Source organism: Typopeltis vanoorti, chromosome 15, assembly GCF_054136105.1.
Source record: "Typopeltis vanoorti isolate ZY-2024b chromosome 15, IOZ_Tvanoo_1.0, whole genome shotgun sequence".
In the NCBI taxonomy this organism is placed as follows: Eukaryota; Metazoa; Arthropoda; class Arachnida; order Uropygi; family Thelyphonidae; genus Typopeltis; species Typopeltis vanoorti.
In genome coordinates this window covers 65,706,350-65,728,239 of record NC_143563.1, presented here as the reverse complement: position 1 = coordinate 65,728,239, position 21,890 = coordinate 65,706,350, and the positions used below count along the sequence as shown (strand labels likewise).

General features: G+C 34.2%; 1 protein-coding gene across 1 annotated transcript in view; it reads right to left on the bottom strand.

Moving 5' to 3' along the window:
• LOC150098832 (glycine receptor subunit alpha-2-like) overlaps window positions 1–21,890 on the bottom strand; it is a 61,738-nt gene that overhangs the window by 17,198 nt on the left and 22,650 nt on the right. Inside the window, exons 2-5 of the mRNA XM_090405761.1 lie at window positions 16,389–16,493; window positions 7,596–7,675; window positions 5,831–5,895; window positions 600–820 (exon numbers count right to left, since the gene is read on the bottom strand). Coding sequence (XP_090261887.1) covers window positions 600–820; window positions 5,831–5,895; window positions 7,596–7,675; window positions 16,389–16,477 — 455 coding nt within the window. The 5' untranslated portion in view covers window positions 16,478–16,493. The remainder of the gene's footprint in view (window positions 1–599; window positions 821–5,830; window positions 5,896–7,595; window positions 7,676–16,388; window positions 16,494–21,890) is intronic.

Below are 21,890 nucleotides of genomic sequence, written 5' to 3'. Positions count from 1 at the left end.
TAAAATCTTCCAAGAGAGATCTTGTACCTTTATTCCTCGGGAAGCTTTACTGTCTTTTTGTAACTATACGAATTTTTTTCTCCATATGTTGCGAGTTAGTTAAGAACAATACCCTCGTAAATTGGTTATTGCTAGTGTAATATGGATATTTAATTGTTGTCTGAATTTTTTTTTCTTCATGTTTGTATATAGGTGTCATTAGTGTAGTCTTTAACGTTAGATATATTCCCAATATCAAAGATTTTATTTGGTAATTTTAGTATGGCTGATCTAAGTTAGCTGCGTGTTGTTTAATATCTTTGACTTCGTTGTTTTGACCTTTGTTTGGATTACTTGGTATGATTGCAGAGAACAGTTCTGCTTCTGTTATGATTGGGAACTACACTGTCTACTTTGCTTTTGGTCCGAGTGGAAGATCGTGGTTTTTGAATGGAGAGTTCTTTTCCTTAGTTTCTTTTAATCAATTGATTACATTATTTTCGTCTTTATTAAACCTTCGTTTGCCAATTCGAAGGCACTTCATACTTTTCGAATTTCAGCTTCATAATCTGTGTATTTATTTGGCAGTGTGAATATCAACTGAAAAAAGAGGTACTAACCTTGTAACGTATAGAACCGTTCCATTACTGTAAATCTTCACTGATAAATCAATGGGATTCAAGAGAGGTTTAAAATCACCATGCTTAATGAAGTAGGTGTCTGGTAGCCATATTGAAGAGCCGTGATTGGCGGCATTTAAGTACTCGAATTCTTCAGTGTCCTGAAACTTTAATCTGGGATCGTACCATTTCTGGTACAGCAACACTTCGACTTCATAAAGCTGCAAATAATAAGACAATAAATAAATAATATAAATGCATAAATATAAAATAAAAGAAACATTATATTCAGAAGGATACAATGCAACAAGATTCATGAGTTTATTAAGCGACATTCCTTAATAAATAAAAAAAAGAATTCAAAAGATATATTTCGGTGATTACACCACATTTTTTTATTATTCTGTTATACAAAATACTGAAATAATACTTCCCGACAAGTTTCGTAAATCGTAGGATTTACATCTTCAGGGGGTAAATAGTATAACTTAAAGTTTAAACAAGTTATTTGAGTTTTATGAATAGCCAGACGGTTATGATTTGTATTTATTAATTCTCTTGTTTAAACTTTAAGTTATGCTATTTACCCCCTGAAGATGTAAATCCTACGATTTACGAAACTTGTCGGGAAGTATTATTTCAGTATTTTGTATAACTGAATAATAAAAAAATGTGGTGTAATCACCGAAATATATCTTTTGAACCAATTAGCCACAGAAGTCTACGCCTTCAAAAAAAAGAATTAATTGATGAAATATTTTACTAATCATTATGAGAGAAGAGTTCTATAATAATAAACGAATGTCAAAGGTCGTAATTATTATTAGCAGAAGCGACGGTTTCAAGGAATAAGGTTTTTTTTTTCTTTTTTAAAGAAAGTTCAAAGAAAATACTCCACACTGTATAAATTAATTTATTTTTCCGTCTGCTGATAACTTCCATAATGATCTGTGTGTATATATGTGAGTGTGTGTAAAAGAAAGAATGAATATGAAAGAATAACTCTTCTAAATCCAGACGGCGTGAGGGTTACAGATGCAGAAGCAGTTGTTTAGTTAATGAGTGCCCATTTCGTTAAAAGCTATCAACCTGGTGAACGCAACATTGAGTTCACTGTTACCTCTTCACTAGATGAAGAAACGCAGGTGTGTGAGGAAGAAGTATTAGAGATGTTGCACAAATTGAATAAGATTCAGCAGTAGGTACTGATGGGATATCAACACGTGTGCTAAAAGAGTGTTCAACCGAACTGGCCATTCCTTTGACCAAGATGTTTAATATGAATCTCAGAACAGGGAAGATTCCGCAGGAATGGAAGGAATGTATGGTAATTCCATTGCACAAGGGTGGTGCAAAGACCGATGTATCCAACTATCGACCAATTAGTATCTCAGGAGTGGTGGTGAAGATTTTGGAAAAATTGGTTAGGGCCCGCATTCAGAAATGGGTTGAGAGAATCTCTGCTTTGCAATGAACAATATGGGTTTACTAAGGGAAGGTTTTCAAAAAGTGTGGTCCGCACCCAGCACTGTCCCTTGAGGAAGGGGGGGGGAATTACCCGTTCTTAGAAATATACATGGAACTAGCTGCGGATCGCATACAGAATCAGAAGGATAAATCAAGTAGGAATAAAATTCTAGAGCAGGATTTAAGGATTATAATAAAAATAAAAAAGAGACAAAAATATATAATATTAGTTTATAAAAAAAAAAAAAAAAGAAGAAATCTTTAACCCACCCACGGTGCTAATGTACTGTCGGTTTATAATCTTCAGTGGTTGTGGGAGTTCCATACATATAGGGAAGGCGACTGAAGTAGACGATATACTCGAATTACTGAGTGATCATTTGGCAAAAGCACATCATTCAGACGGGGATACTTCAGTAACTGATGAGACAATGCCTGACATGAAAGCAGAGTAGATGAAGTAGAGGTGCAAAGGATATTACAGAATCTGGATGCAAATACAGATATGAGATTAGAAGCGGAATCAGCTCACGTATTACGAGAAGGTGCTAGGAAAACAGTAGTGCCTTTGAATGGAACTTGGGCAGGGACAATAGCTGCACGACGATACCGATGGACTTCGCTAAAGCATTTGACAGGATACAGCAGGTAACTCTGTTAAATAAACTGGAGAAGAGGATTTAGATATGAAGCTGGACACGTGAATAAGGGTGTAGTTATCGGAGAGTATTTTAGGTGTGCAACTAGCATTATGCCATTAAAGCATACAGAGTACGGCAATAATTAATAAAGGTGATGTAGAGACCTTACAGGATGATTTTAACAGACTGACAATATGAACAAAGGAGAACCGCTTTCGGTTTAATGTGACAATTTAAGGTTTTGATTCTTATTAATAAGGTACTGGAGACTGTAAGTTAAAAGTTCCAAGACCATATTAGCCAAAGGCTATATAATATTGTATATATTATGTTACTTTATTATTAAATATTAATTTTAATTATAATACCAATTTTATTTTATTTTTTATTCGTATGTGGTTCAATCCGGTTCGTCCACCCTCCCTTAGGGCTGGTTGAGCCCTCCTAGTGAGGGATTAAGTATATATTTCATGACTGTAAATCAGTATGGCCGGTTTGCCTGTTCTGAGGGACAAAATACTCGAGTTTCCGGTGGGAAAACCCTTTACTCAAATGAGACCAGATAAAGGTTCCTCACGTCAAAGACGGGAATCGAACCTAGGTCTTTCCGATCAACAGGGTTTCGCTTATACCGACTGAGCTATGGAGGCTCTATTATTTCAATCGCAACCTCGATATTATAAATATATTATACATCGTATATTTAATAGTAGTCTTTATAAGGACTGGCTTAAAGGAGCGAAGCAAGAATGCTTTCATCTTCCCCGTTAGAGGACAGTGTAAGGATAAGGTGTTATTGAGCTATTAAAGCTGTGATCATGTCAGGAGGGTAACAGCAATAGCCGAGCCTCAGTTAAAATTTCAATGGCTACAGCAGTGCCATCCATTACCCTCCCAGGGTACCCATTTTAGTCGCCTCGTACGACATGCATGAGCTACATTGGGGCTTATATTTAAGTAAAGCCGTCTCTAAAAATTAAGACGACCTCTAGACCACTCAAAAAAGACCGTCTAACTCAGCGTTGGCTCCCATCAGTGACGGGCACCCCCACCACCGAGTAGAACCGCTCATATTCCAGGGAAAACTCTCCCCAGAGACTCAAAATACTCTCCCAGTGCAACTCCCCCGAAATCAAGCCCGCCTCATTGGGAGCAAAATTCCGGAAGAAACCTGAGAGAGCGAACTCGCGAAACTCAGTGTCCATTTAGTCGCCTCTTACGACATGCTTGGATTTGCATTGGGGCTACTCTTATCCCGGCCACCACACGGATATCCACAAACCTTGATTTGTATTTAATGGTCCTTATAGTCCTTATAAGGACTGGCTTAAAGGGGCGAAGCAAGAATGCTTTTCATCTTCCCGTTATCTGTAGAGGACAGTGTAGGGATAAGGTGTTATTGAGCTATTAAAGCTCTGATCATGGCAGGAGGGTAACAGCAATAGCCGAGCCTCAGTTAGAACTTCATTGGCTACAGCATTGCCATCCAACGGTATTAATCACTGCATCTCACGATCGATCACACTCTTCTTCATCCTGTATTTAATGGTAGTTCTTAAGTTCTTAAAAGAACTGGGCGATGGACTGAGTCCTTGACTCTTTATCCCGTCATCTGAATGAAGATAATCTGTGTGGATGGAGTGTTATTGAGCTAAAAAGCTCTAGTCATGGCTGGGTAACGGCAATAGCCGAGCCTCAGTTAAAACTTCATTGGCTACAACATTGCAATTTGTTACCCTGATTAGTAAGTAAAGGGTAAAATCTCAAAAAATCGGACGATCTCTAGGCCACTCCATAGTGGGCGAAAGACCGTCCATATCTCAGCGTTGGTTCCACTCAGTGACGGGCTCCCCGTCCTAGCACCCCGACTGAGCAGGACCGCTCAAATTCCGAGGAAAATAATTCACCGACAAGAACCCTTCAGTGGGCCGTGCCGGGGAACACCTTCCCCGGAGACTCAAAGTGCTCCCTTAAGACAAATACCTTAAGGGAGCGAACTCAAAAACTCATCACCCAGGATAACAGCAACAGCCGAACCTCAGTTAACTTCCTTGGTTCAGCATTGCTAATTGTTACCCTGGAAGATCATGGCATGAGAGTAACAGCAACAGCCGAACCTCAGTTTACTTCCTCGGTTCAGCATTGCCATTTGTTACTCTGGAAGTCTTAAAAAGGACTTTCTCCACCATTGTATTTAATGGTAGTCCTTTCCTTATAAGGACTGGCTTAAAGGGGCGAAGCAAGAATGCTTTTCATCTTCCCCGTTATCTGTAGAGGACAATGTAGAGATAACGTGTTATTGAGCTATTAAAGCTCTGATCATGGCAGGAGGGTGACAGCAATAGCCGAGCCTCAGTTAGAACTTCATTGGCTATAGCATTGCCATCCATTACCCTCCAAGGGTATTGAATGAATCAATCTCAATCACCGCATCTCACGGTCGATTGATTCCTCCACTAGTCTTTCAGCCGTATCTAATGGTAGCGTACAAATATCGAATGAATATAATTTTAATAGTAAACATGAAAGGGTGTATTAATTAGCTCGATAAATTATCCTTTTACTTTTTTGAATAATGAATAAGATACTAAAATTATCATATAATATTAATTTTACAAATAAATTTTAATAAAAACTTGAGTTTTTCTCTCAAAACAATACAGTAATTTCATAAAAATGGAGCCATACCTAATAAACACGTTTTGAGTCTCAAACAAAACGATTAACGAAGGAATGTTAATAATAAAGTTCGATCCGACAAATAAGACCATTCAACTCCATTCTGTTAGTATACAACTCTGTTCAGCCGCATACGTAGGGTCACCAAAAGTCTACCACAACTGCCTTAAAAATATCGTTAATAGACGATCTTCGTGTAAAGACGATTTTGAAATATTCGATATTATAAGGGCGTGTTGCTTCTGTAGTGTATACTGATAGAACAAATCCACTCATAAAAGAACCCGTGAGATAATTTCAAAGCAGTAACCAATGTCTAACGAAAATCCCTTTATTTTTTAATAAATACATTATGAAAAATAAACATTATAGTCAATATGTCATTGTAGAATGGGTTTTATTACGTGCCGAACACCTAAGTGCCAGAACAACAATCTACATTACCAGACTAGACTCATCAGGAGATGCCATGGAAAAGAGCTGCACCGTCACATTAATTTTTGTCGATTCTGGAAAAAAAAGTGAGTGGATTAAAATTATTAACTAAAATTCTACAATGTAATCGAAATTATTTTCAAAATTATTATCTTGTGTAACATATCATTACAATATTCTTTATCTCTTTATCTGTCAAATTCGTTCAATTTTCAGGGCTAAAAACTATTTAGTTACTGATTAGATTATTTCTTAGGAAAACAAGTAAAACGCATTTACTTTGATCCTAAGGACGTTATAATTATATTATGTTATTCAAATATTATAAGAACATCATGTAGATCGCTCCTTTTGTTTTCTGATTTTAAAATTGAAACAGTGGACAGATTTAATAAAAAACAGGACTGTGTTCGTGATTTGGAAATAGTGGACTATTCCATTCAGGTGATAGATGACCAGGGCGACAGTTGTTTCCTCTTTTTCTTTATCTTCTTCTGAGTTGTATTTGCAACCTTAGCTACGCGATATTTGAAATTTAACTTCTCACCATAACTCCGAGTTTCATAGACTCATCCACAGCACTTCTCCAAATATAATCCCACCAATATAATATATCGTTGGCAATCTCGTCACACCAAAAAGCATAACTTAACACTTAATAACACTGAATTACAGCCATTATCATACAATTCCAGCCTGTTCAAGTTATCCTGTAAGTACTGCATATCAGCACCATCTCTACTCTGCCTATCTTTGGATCGTCAACAATGGAACATCTCCTGTAAAGTCCTTCCTAGTATCATTAATGTACAGATTGAACAACCATTATCCAAGGACTGATCCTTGGGAACACCACTGACCACCTGATATCTGGCAGATCCCCCCCCCCACACATACACACCATCAGAAACTGGTACCTGCCGGTCATTCATCCTCTTATCTACGTCAATAGATTGTATTCGTTATATTATAATCCCATATTTTCTATATGAAACTGCCTTTCATGTGGTATCCTGTTATACTTTAGTAAAGTCTTACGAATCCGTTATATAGGGAAAGAATTTCGTCATGCATGTAAACTAGATTTTTTTTTTTTTTTTGATGGCAACTAGAATATGATAATAAGCATTGGCACTATGAGAAAAGCATGCACCACAGTGGCATTAGGCATATATACGAGATATACAGGAAATAGTAGCACATCATAACGATACTTTCTCCAGATTTCTTGTAAGTTAAATGCAGTGTTTTGCCTTTAACCTTCCCATTACAAAGAAATGGAGTTTCAAGAAAATATCTGCTAATAGACCAACAATTAGAAATCAAGTAAATCATAAATCTACTTCTAACCATATTGCAACTTGTGCACCACACATAAGTTGCATAAACCCGGCAATATGAAGTTCTGAAACGTCTTCATGTTGCCTTTACATCATTGAAAGTGCCTTCACTTTCCATAGTCATAAGTTGAATCTCTTGAGAAAACTTCTTTTATTATTTCGGATGCCGTAGAAACAGCAGTAACAGCAGTTCCTCCGTCCTTTTCAGCTATTCTTCAATTTAAGATGTTATCTTCAAGAGTTGGTAATCTTGCAAATACGCCTTTCCTTTATCGTGTCAAATCAGTACTAAAAACCTGCCGCATTTTCTAAAGAACGGCTGAATATTCAAAGGATGCTTCTAATAAAGTGATCATTGAATATATAAATCACAAAGATACTCTTTGAATTATTACGAACTTTACAAACTATAAGAGTTTCTAAGGTATACTTACTCTCTGGTCGAATTCTTTTATCATATTTAGTGGGATCTGAAAGCCTATCCAGAATTAATTTGTCATTTCCTTCATATTGGCTACATCAAAGAAACAAACAAAAATTAGTTAATTTGACTTTAAAACAAGAATTGCACTTTAGCTTTGAAACTCAATGTATATTGTAACAAAATACGCATTGTATATTTTGGTTGTTTTTGATTTCCTCGATCTTCTCTTTCGTGTTAGGCTTTATGGCCTCACAAGGCGAAGTAACTTGGCTTCTTATAATCTTGCTTACTACCTAACCTCCCAGAAGAAATGATCATTTATTCTTGGCAGGTTTCCTGTTTTGTAAGAGGGGGGGAAAACTCTGCGGTCCCTGTATGAGGTTGGCTAACTCATCTTCAGCTGAAAAGCCCTAATAAAGGAAAAGGAAAAGCCCTAATAGACGAGACTCGAATCCAGGTTTTCCAACCGAAGGCATCGTTGATACCCGCTGAATTATTGGAGGCTCACGGTCTTTTATTTATTTTATTAAATATATTTTAACAATATATACAAAATAAAAAGGTATATTAATTATATTGGAACTACATCAATAAACCAAGATATTTGATTTCTTTAGTATTAAGTTTCCAAGATATCTGAAATTTAAGCAATATTTCCAATGGAGTTTTGTTAGCTGACTTTTTCAAAAGTTTTTTTCATTATTAACCTATAAATGTAAAGTGTTTCTTTTTGAAAATTTCAATTCTTTCTAATAAATAATTTTAACGCATAAAAAGGCAGTCTATGTAAACTCAATTTGTCTTCAAATATTTTATTATTTATTATGAAATTTAGCTTTTCCTTTAACACCTTTAATTATTTCTTTTAACAACCGTTTAATAGTTTTATTTCAGGCGGTTTTATAATCGCTGTTAGATTTTTCAATTGTATGCTTTTTTTTCAATTTTTCAAAAGCCTTATTTTAATAAGGCTTTCCCATGAGTCCAGAATTCTAAATTCTATTTTTCTTTTTCTTTCATTTCAGTATATTTCAATTTTTATTCATTATGCTATTAAATTCTGACATCATAAAGTGTTCATTTTGATATTTTTCTTTATTTCTTTCATATATTTTATCATTTTCTTCGATTTTTTAAAAATGTTTATGTTACTCATGTCCACGAAAGACTGTGAACCTATAGCATATCAGCATGGGTCTGAGGATTTTTTTTTTCTATTTTTATTAAAGTTACATTTTTCCCCTATTGTTATATATTTTTAGATAAACTGGAAACCCTGATCTACGAATCAAACATGGGACGTTTTCAACAGCCCAATAGCGAGACCGTGATCTCACTCCAGGCGAAGAAATTCATCTCTCACTAGAGGACAATCATAAACATCCACTCCCAGAGCGGAATTCCCCGTAGTCTCCATTACTTGGAGAGCGGACACGCTACTACTCGGCCAACCAGGCCAGCATGTTTTATTATTCATTTTAGTTTTTATTTAAGTTCGTGGCCTTGGCCTTTATGTATCTTTGTAGTCCTTTTGCAAAAAAATATTGTAAAACTATGCAAATTGTCGATGTTTTTTTTTTTTAATTTTTATTTTTATGTGGTTCCTATTCACGAAAGGTTATCGGTAAACCTATAGTACACTTGTACCGTGGATGGACTAAGGATTTGTTCCCCCCATTTTTATCAATTTTATATATATTTTTTACATAGTCCGGAAACTCTGTTTTAGAAACTAAACATGGAACTTTTTCAAGCCACTTCAGGCCTCCAGTAAGTGAAATTCATCTCCCACCTAAAGGCAATCGCAAACATCCATGCCCACTGTAGGATTCGAACCAGCGATATGTTGGTTGGAGAATAGGTACGCTAACGACTTTTTTCTTTCAGTAGCGCTGTGAACGGTTTTTGCGTATGTTAGGAATGCAGGCTTATATAAATGGAAACTAGAAGGGTATATTTAACTTCTAGGTGGCTTCTGGTGGACTATTTGGTCTATTTTATATCTGTACCAACAGCAATTGAATTACATTTCCTGTCGTGTCACAATATTCAAGACGTAACGTTATAACTCCACAATAAAGAGGAATATCATCTTAAAAAAATTAAATCGCCACAACAATAGAATTCATTTTAACTTTAATAGGTATTTCGCAACAAAGCAAACGTCATTAGTTTGTCTCTTTATTCATTTTTAATTTAGTAAAAGTACTTCTAGGTAAATGAGATCGCTGTCGCAATATAATGATGCTATTAACTGATAGTGCAAGGTTCGACGTTTAGATTTATGATCGCTTTTTCTAAACATTTTCATATGCAATCTATAGATGACTTGATGGCTGAATCCAAATGTACAAAATACAATCGTTCAGAATCCACTTTGCGTGATGTGATAGTCATCAGAAATATTTTTGTTTATCCAACTCCGAATTTATTATTCTCTTTGGCAGAGTGTTGAGCAGTTCGTCGACCATTCTAGATAAGTGCCTTCATGCACAATACTATAAACGCATCACGTGGCACCTTCTCAAGGAAATCTTCCCGTGTAAACAATGACTATTTCGGTGATTGCCTTTTAGTATCCTCAGAGATAATGTTCGACTTCTTCGAGACCAACGTTAAATTAGGAAAAGAACGAATTTAGATTCTGTCGTGGTCTTAGTATTGTCCAGAAGATTCCCATAACAGTTTTTATTATTTTCTGAAGATTCGTATTACATTTCTCCTTCTGTTCATCTCGGTTATGAGCTCTGAATAACAATTAGATCCACTCTTTCATGGTTATAATTTTCTTAAGTGTTTAATGTAATTTTGGCATGTCCTAAATATCCATGGTCACGCCATTAATAAACAGTAAGGAAGTATGAAGGTTGCACGCATGTTGTTCCTTAATGTAATACAAAACAAACTTTGGTGGGTATGGGGAGGAGAAACAACTTACAATGACATTTATTGTTAGGATAAATTTATATACTGTACAGCGTCAGCAAATAAATAACAGTTGCCTTGAAGTTATATGAAGAATGACGTTTAGCTTGGATTCAAAAATGACGCACGTCAGACCTCTCTGAACAACTCTTAATTAACCTTTAATTTCTACTGTCACTCGTACGTAAGACCTTCTAAATGACTTTTATTTTTATAATATTCAGAAATAAGTTAAGAAAAGCTAATATGATTTAATTTTTAACTCGAATAAACTGTTGCTTTTAAATGTTTGGTTACTCTATGTGTGCAATAAATACCCTGTCATATCGGAAACAAACAAACAAAAAAGTACCTTATTTAATTGTTTAAATGAATAATTAATAACATTCTTTCTCTAAATGATTTTATTCGTTTGGTTAAAGTTTTCGATTATTATTACACGTAATACAGATTATTTGGAATGTGTGTATGCAAAAAATTATGGCTACTTGTTTTGAAATGTTAAAATGTCAATTATTAATTTTTTCATTATTTTATTATTTTTTAAACAGGATCGTTAACCTATACGCGTATTTCTTCCTGCTCTATAGACTTTATAAGATAAAGTCTATAGACTTTATAAGTATCCAACAGGATATTTTACAAATATACAGCGTTTAGTGCTTATTATATTTTAATAATAAAAAAAATATAGTCATACATACTAAAACTAAACATTTTAGAACCAAGCCTAAACTGACTAAGAATTATTTGCGAACAGCAATGACCCAAGAAAGATTGGTTGGTCTAGTAATTATATCGATAGAGGTGGACATAGTTTATAATTTAAATTTAGAAGAGCTTATAAACAGTTTTATTGTGCGATATCCCTTTAGAGCAAACATTTAATTAATATTATTATGTAATCGTTTTGTATTAATGTTTCTCTTTGTAATAAAAACAAAATAGAAATTGGAGATTTTCTTATATTTTTGTCTTACAATCTAACAAAGGCCCTTTTGTTGCCTGGCATTTACAACTTAACACGTAAACAGTTACACCACCATTTTAAATTTATAAACATTTCTGTTTTTAAATTTTAAAAATATAACAAGTTTAGAAAATATAAGTTCAATTACATTTTATTCATACTTTAAGAAAATTATTTAAATACATAATTTTAACTTACAAAAATAAAGATTTTTATCTACGAATCCTTTTTTCAATTTGATTTTGATCCTGAAACCTGACATCTTTTCTTCTGTACTAACACATTAATATCTGCTTTTTCGTTTCGTGTTGATATATGAAGACTTGCATTTAATCTAGAATCTTTTATCCGTGAGGAACTTTGACTTATTAAGTTTCATAATTGAAAATAATGGCTCACATACGTAGGTGCTTCCAAAGATTGACAACATTTTTACACAATAAATTTTATATTTGGGATATTTACTGCCGGGGTATTTATAAAAATTTGGTAAGCCAACTTCGGTATATTTATTGATTTTTTTAGAAACATTGATTTTTAGAAAAGAAATCATAAAGGTCGCGGCCCGTATCCGGTCCGCGGGCCGCCAGTTTGCGACCCCCTGCTCTAGAACAAGACGGGATTGGATTCACAGGATCTGACGTCGAACTAAGGCTTGAAAAATAATATCACTGAGTGAATGTCATTTGAGTTGACATGGTAACTGGACTAGATTTTCCACCAAGCCACTTTTTTAGATCCGTTTTGAATAATTTAAAGTACTGCTTTGATTGAACCCCCCCCCCTGGGAGAAAGCTACTATATGCCCTTGAATTTACATATCAAACTTTACTTCATTATTCTTGAAAGATGCCCTATAGAATGCTTTTCATAGAGGCCTCAGTAGTACCGGCGCCAACTCTGAGACTGAATATAATAACAGTGGCAACCAAAAGAACGAAATGTTAAAAACATAGCGTTACCAGGTTTATTATGCTGGTGGAAATGATCGATATCTGTTGCAATCCTAGATTAACATAATATAAACTTAAATTATGCGCAAGCGTTTCCGACAATGCATGTAAGAATGAACCGATAAAAATGCCCACACAATGCGGAGAAATTTTACGGGCTTTTTAAAGTCAAATCATTGGAAATAAATATTTGGAGATGCTTACCACAAAAGAAGTTAAAATCAACGAACGCACGTAATAACACGCAAATAGGCAATTGGTGCCCTTTTAACGTTTGATCATACGGAAGTAGGCATTATTTTGTTCCCTTTATTACATTAATCAATAATTGACGAATGAGTCTTTTAATTCGCAAAAGTCGTATGGGAGTGTGCGTGATTAACCCACTGCTCTGATTGGCAATAACATCTTATTAGATAAGTGGAAAAGTTGTCATACAACGCATCATTTCCGCTGTATTGCGATTATGAGATTCGTCGTCGTCATTCTGCTCGAAAAAAAACAACTGAAAAGTGGATGAACTGATTTTGATGAAATTTACAATTATTGAATCCCTTTTTCAATTTCCTTCAAGGAAATTGAAAATTTTCCTGCAAACTCAAATAACTATATTGTAAAATAACACAAAACTCAATTTACAAAAATCTGAAAATTTAGAAAAAATATTTAAAAATCACGTTTTACTTTTTTTTGCAATTTATATTTGTTTAATTCTTTCATTAAAAATAATAATTTCATATAGAATATTACATTTAATATAAAAGATAGGGTTAAACGGCCCCGCCTACTCTCTATACGGGACCAACATAGGCATTAGCTGATTTTTTTAATATAAAATACAAAAGAAAACTATTAAAAAAAAGGAAATTTTTAAAATTTATTTTTGGTAATATAAAATTTTTTTAAATAAATAATTAATTTTATAAGCGCATCAATTTTTTAAATGAATGTGACTTTTATAATAAATATTTTACTTGTATTAAAGAGTATGTCTCCCCGTGTGGTGGTCTGGATAAGAATAGCTCCATTTCAGCCCATGCATGTCTTACGAGGCGACTAAAATGGGTACCCAGGGAGGGTAATGGATGGCAATGCTGTAGCCAATGACGTATTTACTGAGGTTTGGCTATTGCTGTTACCCTCCTGCCATGATCAGAGCTTATGGCCCTATATTACCCCATCCATACATTTTCTTCTACAGATAACAGGGAATATGAAAAGCATTCTTTCTTCACCCATCTAGCCAAAAAAAAAAAGGAAAAAAAGTATATTATGAGAACAGGAGAGACCAAGCTAACGGATGGCAATGCTGTAGCCCAGCGCTTCCCAAACTGTGGGCCGCGGCCCCCTTGGGGGCCGTAGGTTTTGTTGAGGGGGGCCGTGAAATAATGAAAACAAATTTAAAATGTTTTAAGACTAAGTAAATTTTTTTATTTTAAAAGAAACGTATTTAACTTTTATTATTTATTATTTCTCTTTTGTTATTTTTTATATTTTAATGCAAAAATTCACACATTGGTGTTAGTTGACATTCCTGCGTATTTCGGCGCTTAATGAATATTAGTAAATATTGCTTATTCATATGTTTCATTTCGAAGCAGTGGTTAATTGTATTTACTTCGAATGCTCTCCAGGGAAGCTCGAAATCTTCCTGTCCCTTTCATCACGCGTTCGTAATCAGGGACTGTTGATATTGACAAACTCGTTTTATATTATCACTGTCATCCGAGCTAGTTTTCTGTTACCAATAAAAGTTTCGCATATACTTCACACATGAAAAAAAGCTTAAACAAGTTCATGCGGGGAGATAGTAACTCGCTTGCAGTGGTAAACAACACCCCTCCCTAACAGCCACTATACTGCAGAGGCAATAAAAATAAGTACTTTTATTACGCCAGTGAATAAGGTATGAGGAGTCTGTGTAATATATTTCTCAACAAATAGTGCAATTAGAGACAACTGGGATAAAAACACACTAATTAATGAATCACATGTCCCCTCATACAGAAACTATGCTGTATAGACTGAAACAAAACCATATGTTGCATGGGCAAACACAGTATCTAACTAAAAACTATTATTATTAATTAGATGTGTGTGAGTTCGATTTCCCAAAGCAGCAATAAAATTCAACCAGACGTGTTAAAATTCGTAAAAGTGTTAAAACTAAGTAATATATTTATATATATATATATATAATGAATGTTATGGCAGTTTCACATATGGAATTCGGTTGAAGAGAGTTAGCATTTCAACTCAATGTCAGCTATGCTTTTATCTTTCGGTTGCGCGATCTTTTGTTAATACCGCACCAATCATATGCACGTTTTAATAACCTGCCTTTGCTGTCTGTTTCGCGTTAGGATTAATTACCTTAAAGGGAGAAAAGTCACAAAAGAGAAAAATGTTCCTGGTCCAGGGATTCCCTTATTCAGGTAATATTCACTAATTTCATGTTATCAGTCTGTGGTGTGCCAGTATCGGTAAGTGGTGATATTATTTGATCTATCCTACGTTAAAAAATTTAACCCTGAGATGGATAAGTGGTTGATAAAAAATAAAAAAAAATTCCCGCGAACAATCAGAAGAAGCAGAAACAGATTCAAAAAAAAAAAGGACAGTATTTCATATTTTACCAGAACAGACCGTATCGTCTTCAGAACCAAACGGTAAGAGGCAAAAAATGTAATATATGCATTTGATTTTTGCAATAATTCGCTGTGTGTGTTTTGTATTGAATATAAACACAATAAATATTATAATAATATATCTCTCTATTACGATTTTTTTTCGAGGGGAGCCGTGAAATATTTTAATTTTTGCAAAGGGGGCCCTGACATCCAGAAGTTTGGGAAGCACTGCTGTAGCCAATGAAGTTTTAACTGAGGCTCGGCTATTGCCGTTACCCAGCTATGACCAAATCCACACATTTTCTTCAATCGGATGAAGGGATAAAGAGTTAAGGACTCAGTCCATCCCCCCCACCCAATAAAAAAGAGTATATTATATTATATAATGTGAAAAATTGACTTAGCGGCAAAATAAATCGCGTAATTTCTATAAACCTATTTATTGTAATGTGAAATTGGTATACAGCGACATTAATCGCATAATTTCTACAAGTGCAGCTAATGGGATAATTAACGTAGTTAAGTATATGCAGCGCCACCTCTCTGAGCAATAAATAAAACTGAATCACTCCCACCTATATATTATCCCACTTTGCTTTCACGATTCACATTATCCAAAATTTTTGTTTGGTCAGTTACAAGAAAATCATCTTCACAATCTCAAATATATCCAGTTTCATGAATTTTTATACGAAGCATATTAACATGAGCATTGTTCCCTTGTTCTTCCGACTGCGCTACGGAAGTACCAATAAGATCTCAAGCTATCCTTTGAGAGCAGAGACAACGTTCCCAAAAGATGATAATAGATAGCACCTTGACAAAAAAAAAAAAAAAAAAAAAAAAAAAAAATATTAATCTTTATTTTGCGTATAGGGAAAAAATCATGCCGCGAATAGTTAGTTTGAGCAAATGTTCAATTGGGTTGAGTTGTTTTGGATTATGACAGATGCAACTAAATTTTTGAGGGATGCGTATTATGTCTGTGAATTGCGTGTGTTCTTCTAGCCGGTTTTCTTGATTGTGGGATGAATCTTAACTGAAATGATAAATCTAACGTCAAAAACACTGTTACCATTGGTCTAAGTAAATAACATCACAAGTATGCCGGTGCTTGTCTAATAGATAACTGACCACTACACACAAAATGGTTCAATAAGTCGCTAGCTGCCTTTAGAATGAAGAAGCTGTGCTAATTAGTGACCATAGATTCAGGATGACAAAACATAAATATCCAACATGAAGGCTGAATTCAGGTATAAACAAACAATGTCTGAAATTTAACGAAAATATAAAGCTTTAGTTAGGATGCCAAACTTCCATACCTTTCATTATCGGCGCCTTGGATGAAGATGGTGGTACAGATGAGGATGAGGGCACTGAACACCTGTAACTGTCTTCGCCATGGGTTCATGATGTGTTCTATTCTACTGTTAAAAAAAAGTAAATGGATAAATAGAATAAGCACCAGACGTAATATTTACATATTCATTGGTTTCCGCATTTCTAGGATTTTTAATGTTGTGATTAGACATTATTAATTGCCACAATAACAAAAGTTATTTGTCTGACTCCACAGGAAGTAGAAGTGCATAGAAATATTTATTTCATTATTCTCATAAAGCTTAAAACAGGAGAAATAGAATTCCCGAAACCACCATGATCGAAAGCAGTTTACCTCTATATATAATAAAAATATTAATTCCATGTTTAAGATGACCTGCATATAAGTAACAACTCAACACTTGCATTATATATGAACGAAGAGTTTAAAATATTTGTCAAAGGATTTACGTAAATAACATGGCTACAACAGAGAAATAAAAAATGCTGAAATTGTCCTGGTACAGTTTGCATATTTCTTCTATCCTATTCGATCATCTAGGACGGAATGAATGATTTATATATCTTCAAATGGAACCATATGGCGTGAATACTTGTTTCTTACCATAAACTGGAGGTCAAATAAAACTAGGCTTACCTCTAACATGAAGAGATCGGTCCTTCTTTGATCTCCTTTCCTTTATTTACCTTCTCCCTTTTCGTTCTTTCTTTCGTTTATTTTTCTTCTTTTTTTTTTGGGATAGAAAAATGAACTTAAAATAAATGTAAAGAACAGAACACATTAGCTGCAGTATGTAAGATGAAGGTGAAATTCACCGCCAGTGGAATAAAGAACAGAAAAATTTGAGAACCGGAGCGCATAATGGATAAAAAATAACTAATTAAACAATAAATAATCCAGTATCATACTTACATGAGTACATACAGATAAATACTAGTCAGGATTAGGACCATTACATCTTATCTAGCACGCAGTAGGGATACGATCAGCTTCAACATTGTTGAATGCTACTTACCTATCTTTAAAAAGGGGACTGAAACAATTAAGTTCCGCCTACTTCCTTTGGAAAATTAAAAAGCATTAGAAGGAATATTTATGTATTATAAATAAACCTAGACGACGTCGACAAAATGAGAGACAATTAGATATGAAGAAACAAAATAAGAAATATTTCTTCAAAATAGTTTTATCGTAACGAGCACTCAAAACATGACGCATTGACGTTCGTGATATCACCTCTTAACGTCATTCTTGTATATTTTGATGTTTGTATGAGAGCTGAGGTTTACAAATCCAGGATCGCAACACGAATTGAAGGCTTTATGATAGATTACGAATTCTGAAAATAATCAAACGAACTTGAAAGCTAAAATCAAAACCTAAGCGCTTGAAAGCATTTAATTTTCCGTGAGTAAATTAACGCTCCGTAGCTCAGTTGATATAGATGAAACCCTTTGGGTTGAAAGACCTGGGTTCGATCCCCGTCTAGGACGCGAAGAATCTTTATCATGGCTATACGGCCAACCAACTTATCATCGAATTATGGTTACGAGATCCAAGCATACTTGGAAAGTTGTAGGCATTTAGGTGCCAGTTAAAGATGATGTTAATGAAATCAATGTCTGTTCATCGTTTTTCGACTGTTACTGTTGAAAATATGTGCAAATGATTATCATTAGCAACAGGTTGCAGAAGAAATGTTTATGTAACTTGCAAGAAAGCTTCGTAAGAATTTCATTTCTCTTGTTTCTAATTTTTCTTCTCATAAACAGAAAACCGAACTTCAACGCATTTCATAGTACTGTATTTAGATATACATCAGGGTATAAAGTATGACTTTGAGCTGTCGCTATGGGCTTAAGCCAGTGGAAGGGCTAATAATGATGATGATAACGATAGCTTTTTTTTTAATGGTTTTTAATATAATGTTAGAAAATGTACCACTGTACATATTTTAAAAGAGTATTAATAATATTAAGTCCGAACATGTTCCCTGATTTTAGACAATCTGAAGGATATCTTAAAAGACAATGAATTGATCGTACAACTTATAGCATGTGTCATCACCTTTCTAAACATGTACAGGCTATTTCAATAATGAAGTGGGAATAAAATGAGAATATGTACTTGTCAACACAGTAATCCAATCCCAGTGATGTTTTTTTTTTTTTTTTTACTATTCTATCGACCTACGACGATGAAGTTGGCAAATGATGCGTACCCTGGTACAAAGTTGAGTATACGGGTACGTTGTTTGAATGTCATTTAATGTATTTATAATGGGATATCATATAAGTATAGACTGAATTTTTTCCCCCTTTATGTAGGTTTCTTTTGTACCCTTGAACTACTACGATGAACGAAATATTGCAATATTACTTTGAAATATTTCGTATTGCATAATTGTGTTTTAGCAAGCAATTTTCATGAGAGAAATGCATCTTATTAAATATGAATTTTTCGATATTTCATAAATGATTTTTGACGAACGATGGAATAATCTCATAAGAAAGCAAATCTATTATTGCAATCTATTTTAAAGCATAAGGAATAAAAGTATTCAAAACGAATTAAAAAATTTCGTGACTAAGTATAATTGAATAACAATCTTTCCATAATGTAGGTCCCGTAATTGTGATTTATGCATTGCATAGAAGAAATAAAAAAGAATACACGTTCTAAAAATGGTAGCAAGTAAAGAATATCCATAAAAGTATAATATATGCTATAACTTCGGCGCTGATACATTGTTTTCCTTGCAGTTAGATAATCAATTACGATACTGCGCCCTCTGATGGTCGATCTTATTATCTGCAAATTTAATAATATTATTAATACATATACTGTACATATAAATAGTTGCTCAATCTTTATAGCAACAACAGTTGCGATTTACATCGTTCTTTTATGTTTTGTCAAGGACATTTTATTCAAATAATGCTCTGTGTCGATAGAATATGTATTCCTGAAAATAACTGACGGATTTCGTTTGCTCATTTTGAATTCCACCTTATATTTCAACTTAACAGGAACGAAATGACATAAGTGACAAATTTTTCCGATAATCTTAGCTAAGTATAAGAATACTCAGCTAAATAATCTTAGTTGAGTATTCTAAGTATCATTTACAATTAAAATTTGGCTTGCTGCTGCCAACTCTGGTTCTAAGTTCAATGTTATCAATTCGGCACTCTATTATTATAATGATTATTATTATGTGACACCTCTAAGGAGTCGAACGACTCGTCGCCGGAAGTCCCTCTACGCTACTCAGTCCTCTATCTAATGCTACAGCACTGTCCACCATCCATACACTATGCATCTACCGCTCAAAAATGTTATATTTATCTGTTGCGCTTGTACTTTAGTCGGTTAGCCTACATGCTGAAAAACTCATGTCTCCGAAAGGAAAAAACAAAAAACAAAATGGAGTCTTGAAAATAGCATATACAGTTCGAATCGTTCAATTTGAAATATTGTTGCTTTTTACTAACGGCGGCTGATAATTTCAGCTAATTGAACTAAAATTAAGTTGATTTGGGGGAAGCATTCTCCGTTTTGAAATATATTCGTTTGGCATGTGTATGATGAAACTTAGCATCATACGCATGCTCAAAAATAGAGCCACCAGCATCATATCAGAAGAAAAAGACCTCCAGGACGAATTAACTCATATATCACAGACCCTGGTAAGCAACGGCTATCCAAGAAATTTAATTAAAAAGATACTTCATAACAACCCCACACAACAACAATCTGCCAAGACTCAATATAAATCCTCAATTGCTGTCCCTTATGCAGGAACAGTGCCAAAAAAAAGATTGCAACAATCTTCGAACCTTTTGAAATTAGAGTAGCTTTCAAACCGATCAAGACGATCCGAACACATTAAGGTCACCAAAGGACAGCAATGCCTTCTTCGAATACACTAGAGTATACAACATCCCTTGCTCCTGTGGTTTAAACTACATAGGACAGACCTCAAGAAGTCTTGAAATAAGAAAAAAGGAACAAGTTGGGGGATGTTAAAAATAACAGAATAGATATCCCCGGATTAGCCCTCCACTTCCTCAACACAAGCTACACCATTGAATGAGACAAAAGTTCCATGCCGTATCTAGAAGAAGATTTCCAGTGTCGCAATTTCAATGAAGTCACAATGGTTTTTCGTTGTGAAAGCAACCTACACAGAAATCAAGGAATGATCCTGCCTGACATATGGAAAACCCTAATAAGATTGCTAAGCTTACCAGAATTTAATTTCGCTGCAAACTACAGAGCGTGCACACACAACAATAACTAATGAAACACATGCTCCATGCGTATGATGTTACGCGTCTTTTTAATTTTGTTATATTTTATACGTTTGTTCTATGTACTAGCGACTTTGAGTTGTCTTTGCCGTTTTGTATGCCCTAAAGAAGTCAAGCAGCTCAGTTGGTGAAACTTGTTGGCATAATTTATCATTAAATTCATTGGTCCATAAAAAAACCCAGTTTAATATTATTCTGAAACTGATCTTTTTTTTATGAGGTGAATTACTAAAATTATTGTATAAAAGGATAACAGACTTATAAAAGGATAAGCCACTTCGTAAAAATAATAAAAAAAAAAGTACTAAAGTGGAGAAGGTCCATTTAATGCTATAATGTGTTCAGCCTGAGGAAATTTAACAAAAGCTACACAAATGTTTTTATTTGAATTTTATATTTTATATTCTGTTACGTTTTGCGGCGATTTCGAAAATGGAAGATACCATGAAGCGATCTTGTCAAGAGAGCTCGATTTCCATTGCCAAGACAAGTGCGATAAAAGTCAAAAGGTTTTTAATGATCACACTTGCTGGACTTCTAAATAATATGACACGCGATGAAGCACTTATATGTTCGCTTTTTTATTTAATGGATCGAAGACAATTTACTGTGGTTGTTTTATCATCTCGAAATAACGCCTCAGTATAAATGTCAATTACTATAACAGTAAATGGCAGTCTGAAATGCTTTTTGAATTGGTCCTTCACAAAATTGAATATAAATAATATTCATTTACGCAGATTCCATTAAAAACAAAACTGTTTAAAACTTAGATTTTTAAACGTCTTAATATTTTATTGTTAAATTTTTTCCCCCTTTAAGGTCTCGAACTTCATATGGAGAATTTTGTCTCCAATTTTAAGAACAAGATTAAAACACATGACTTTGGCAGATAGCTTAGTTGTCTTTACTTGATAATGTTCAGACAAACAATTAATAAATATATCTGAAAGAGACGGTACAGAAGTTAATGTGCAGAGTTTAAAATGTTGAACATTGAAGAGTAATAATACAACGGTTTAGCAGACGATATGAAGAAACTTTTTTTTTTCCACTGCAACAGCAAATGCCAAATTCAGATGTCGCTCTACTTTGCGTAGTAACCAAGTTGAAATTCCAAGAATCAGTTGACATTATTTAGAAAAAATACGCTACCTGAAATAAATCAT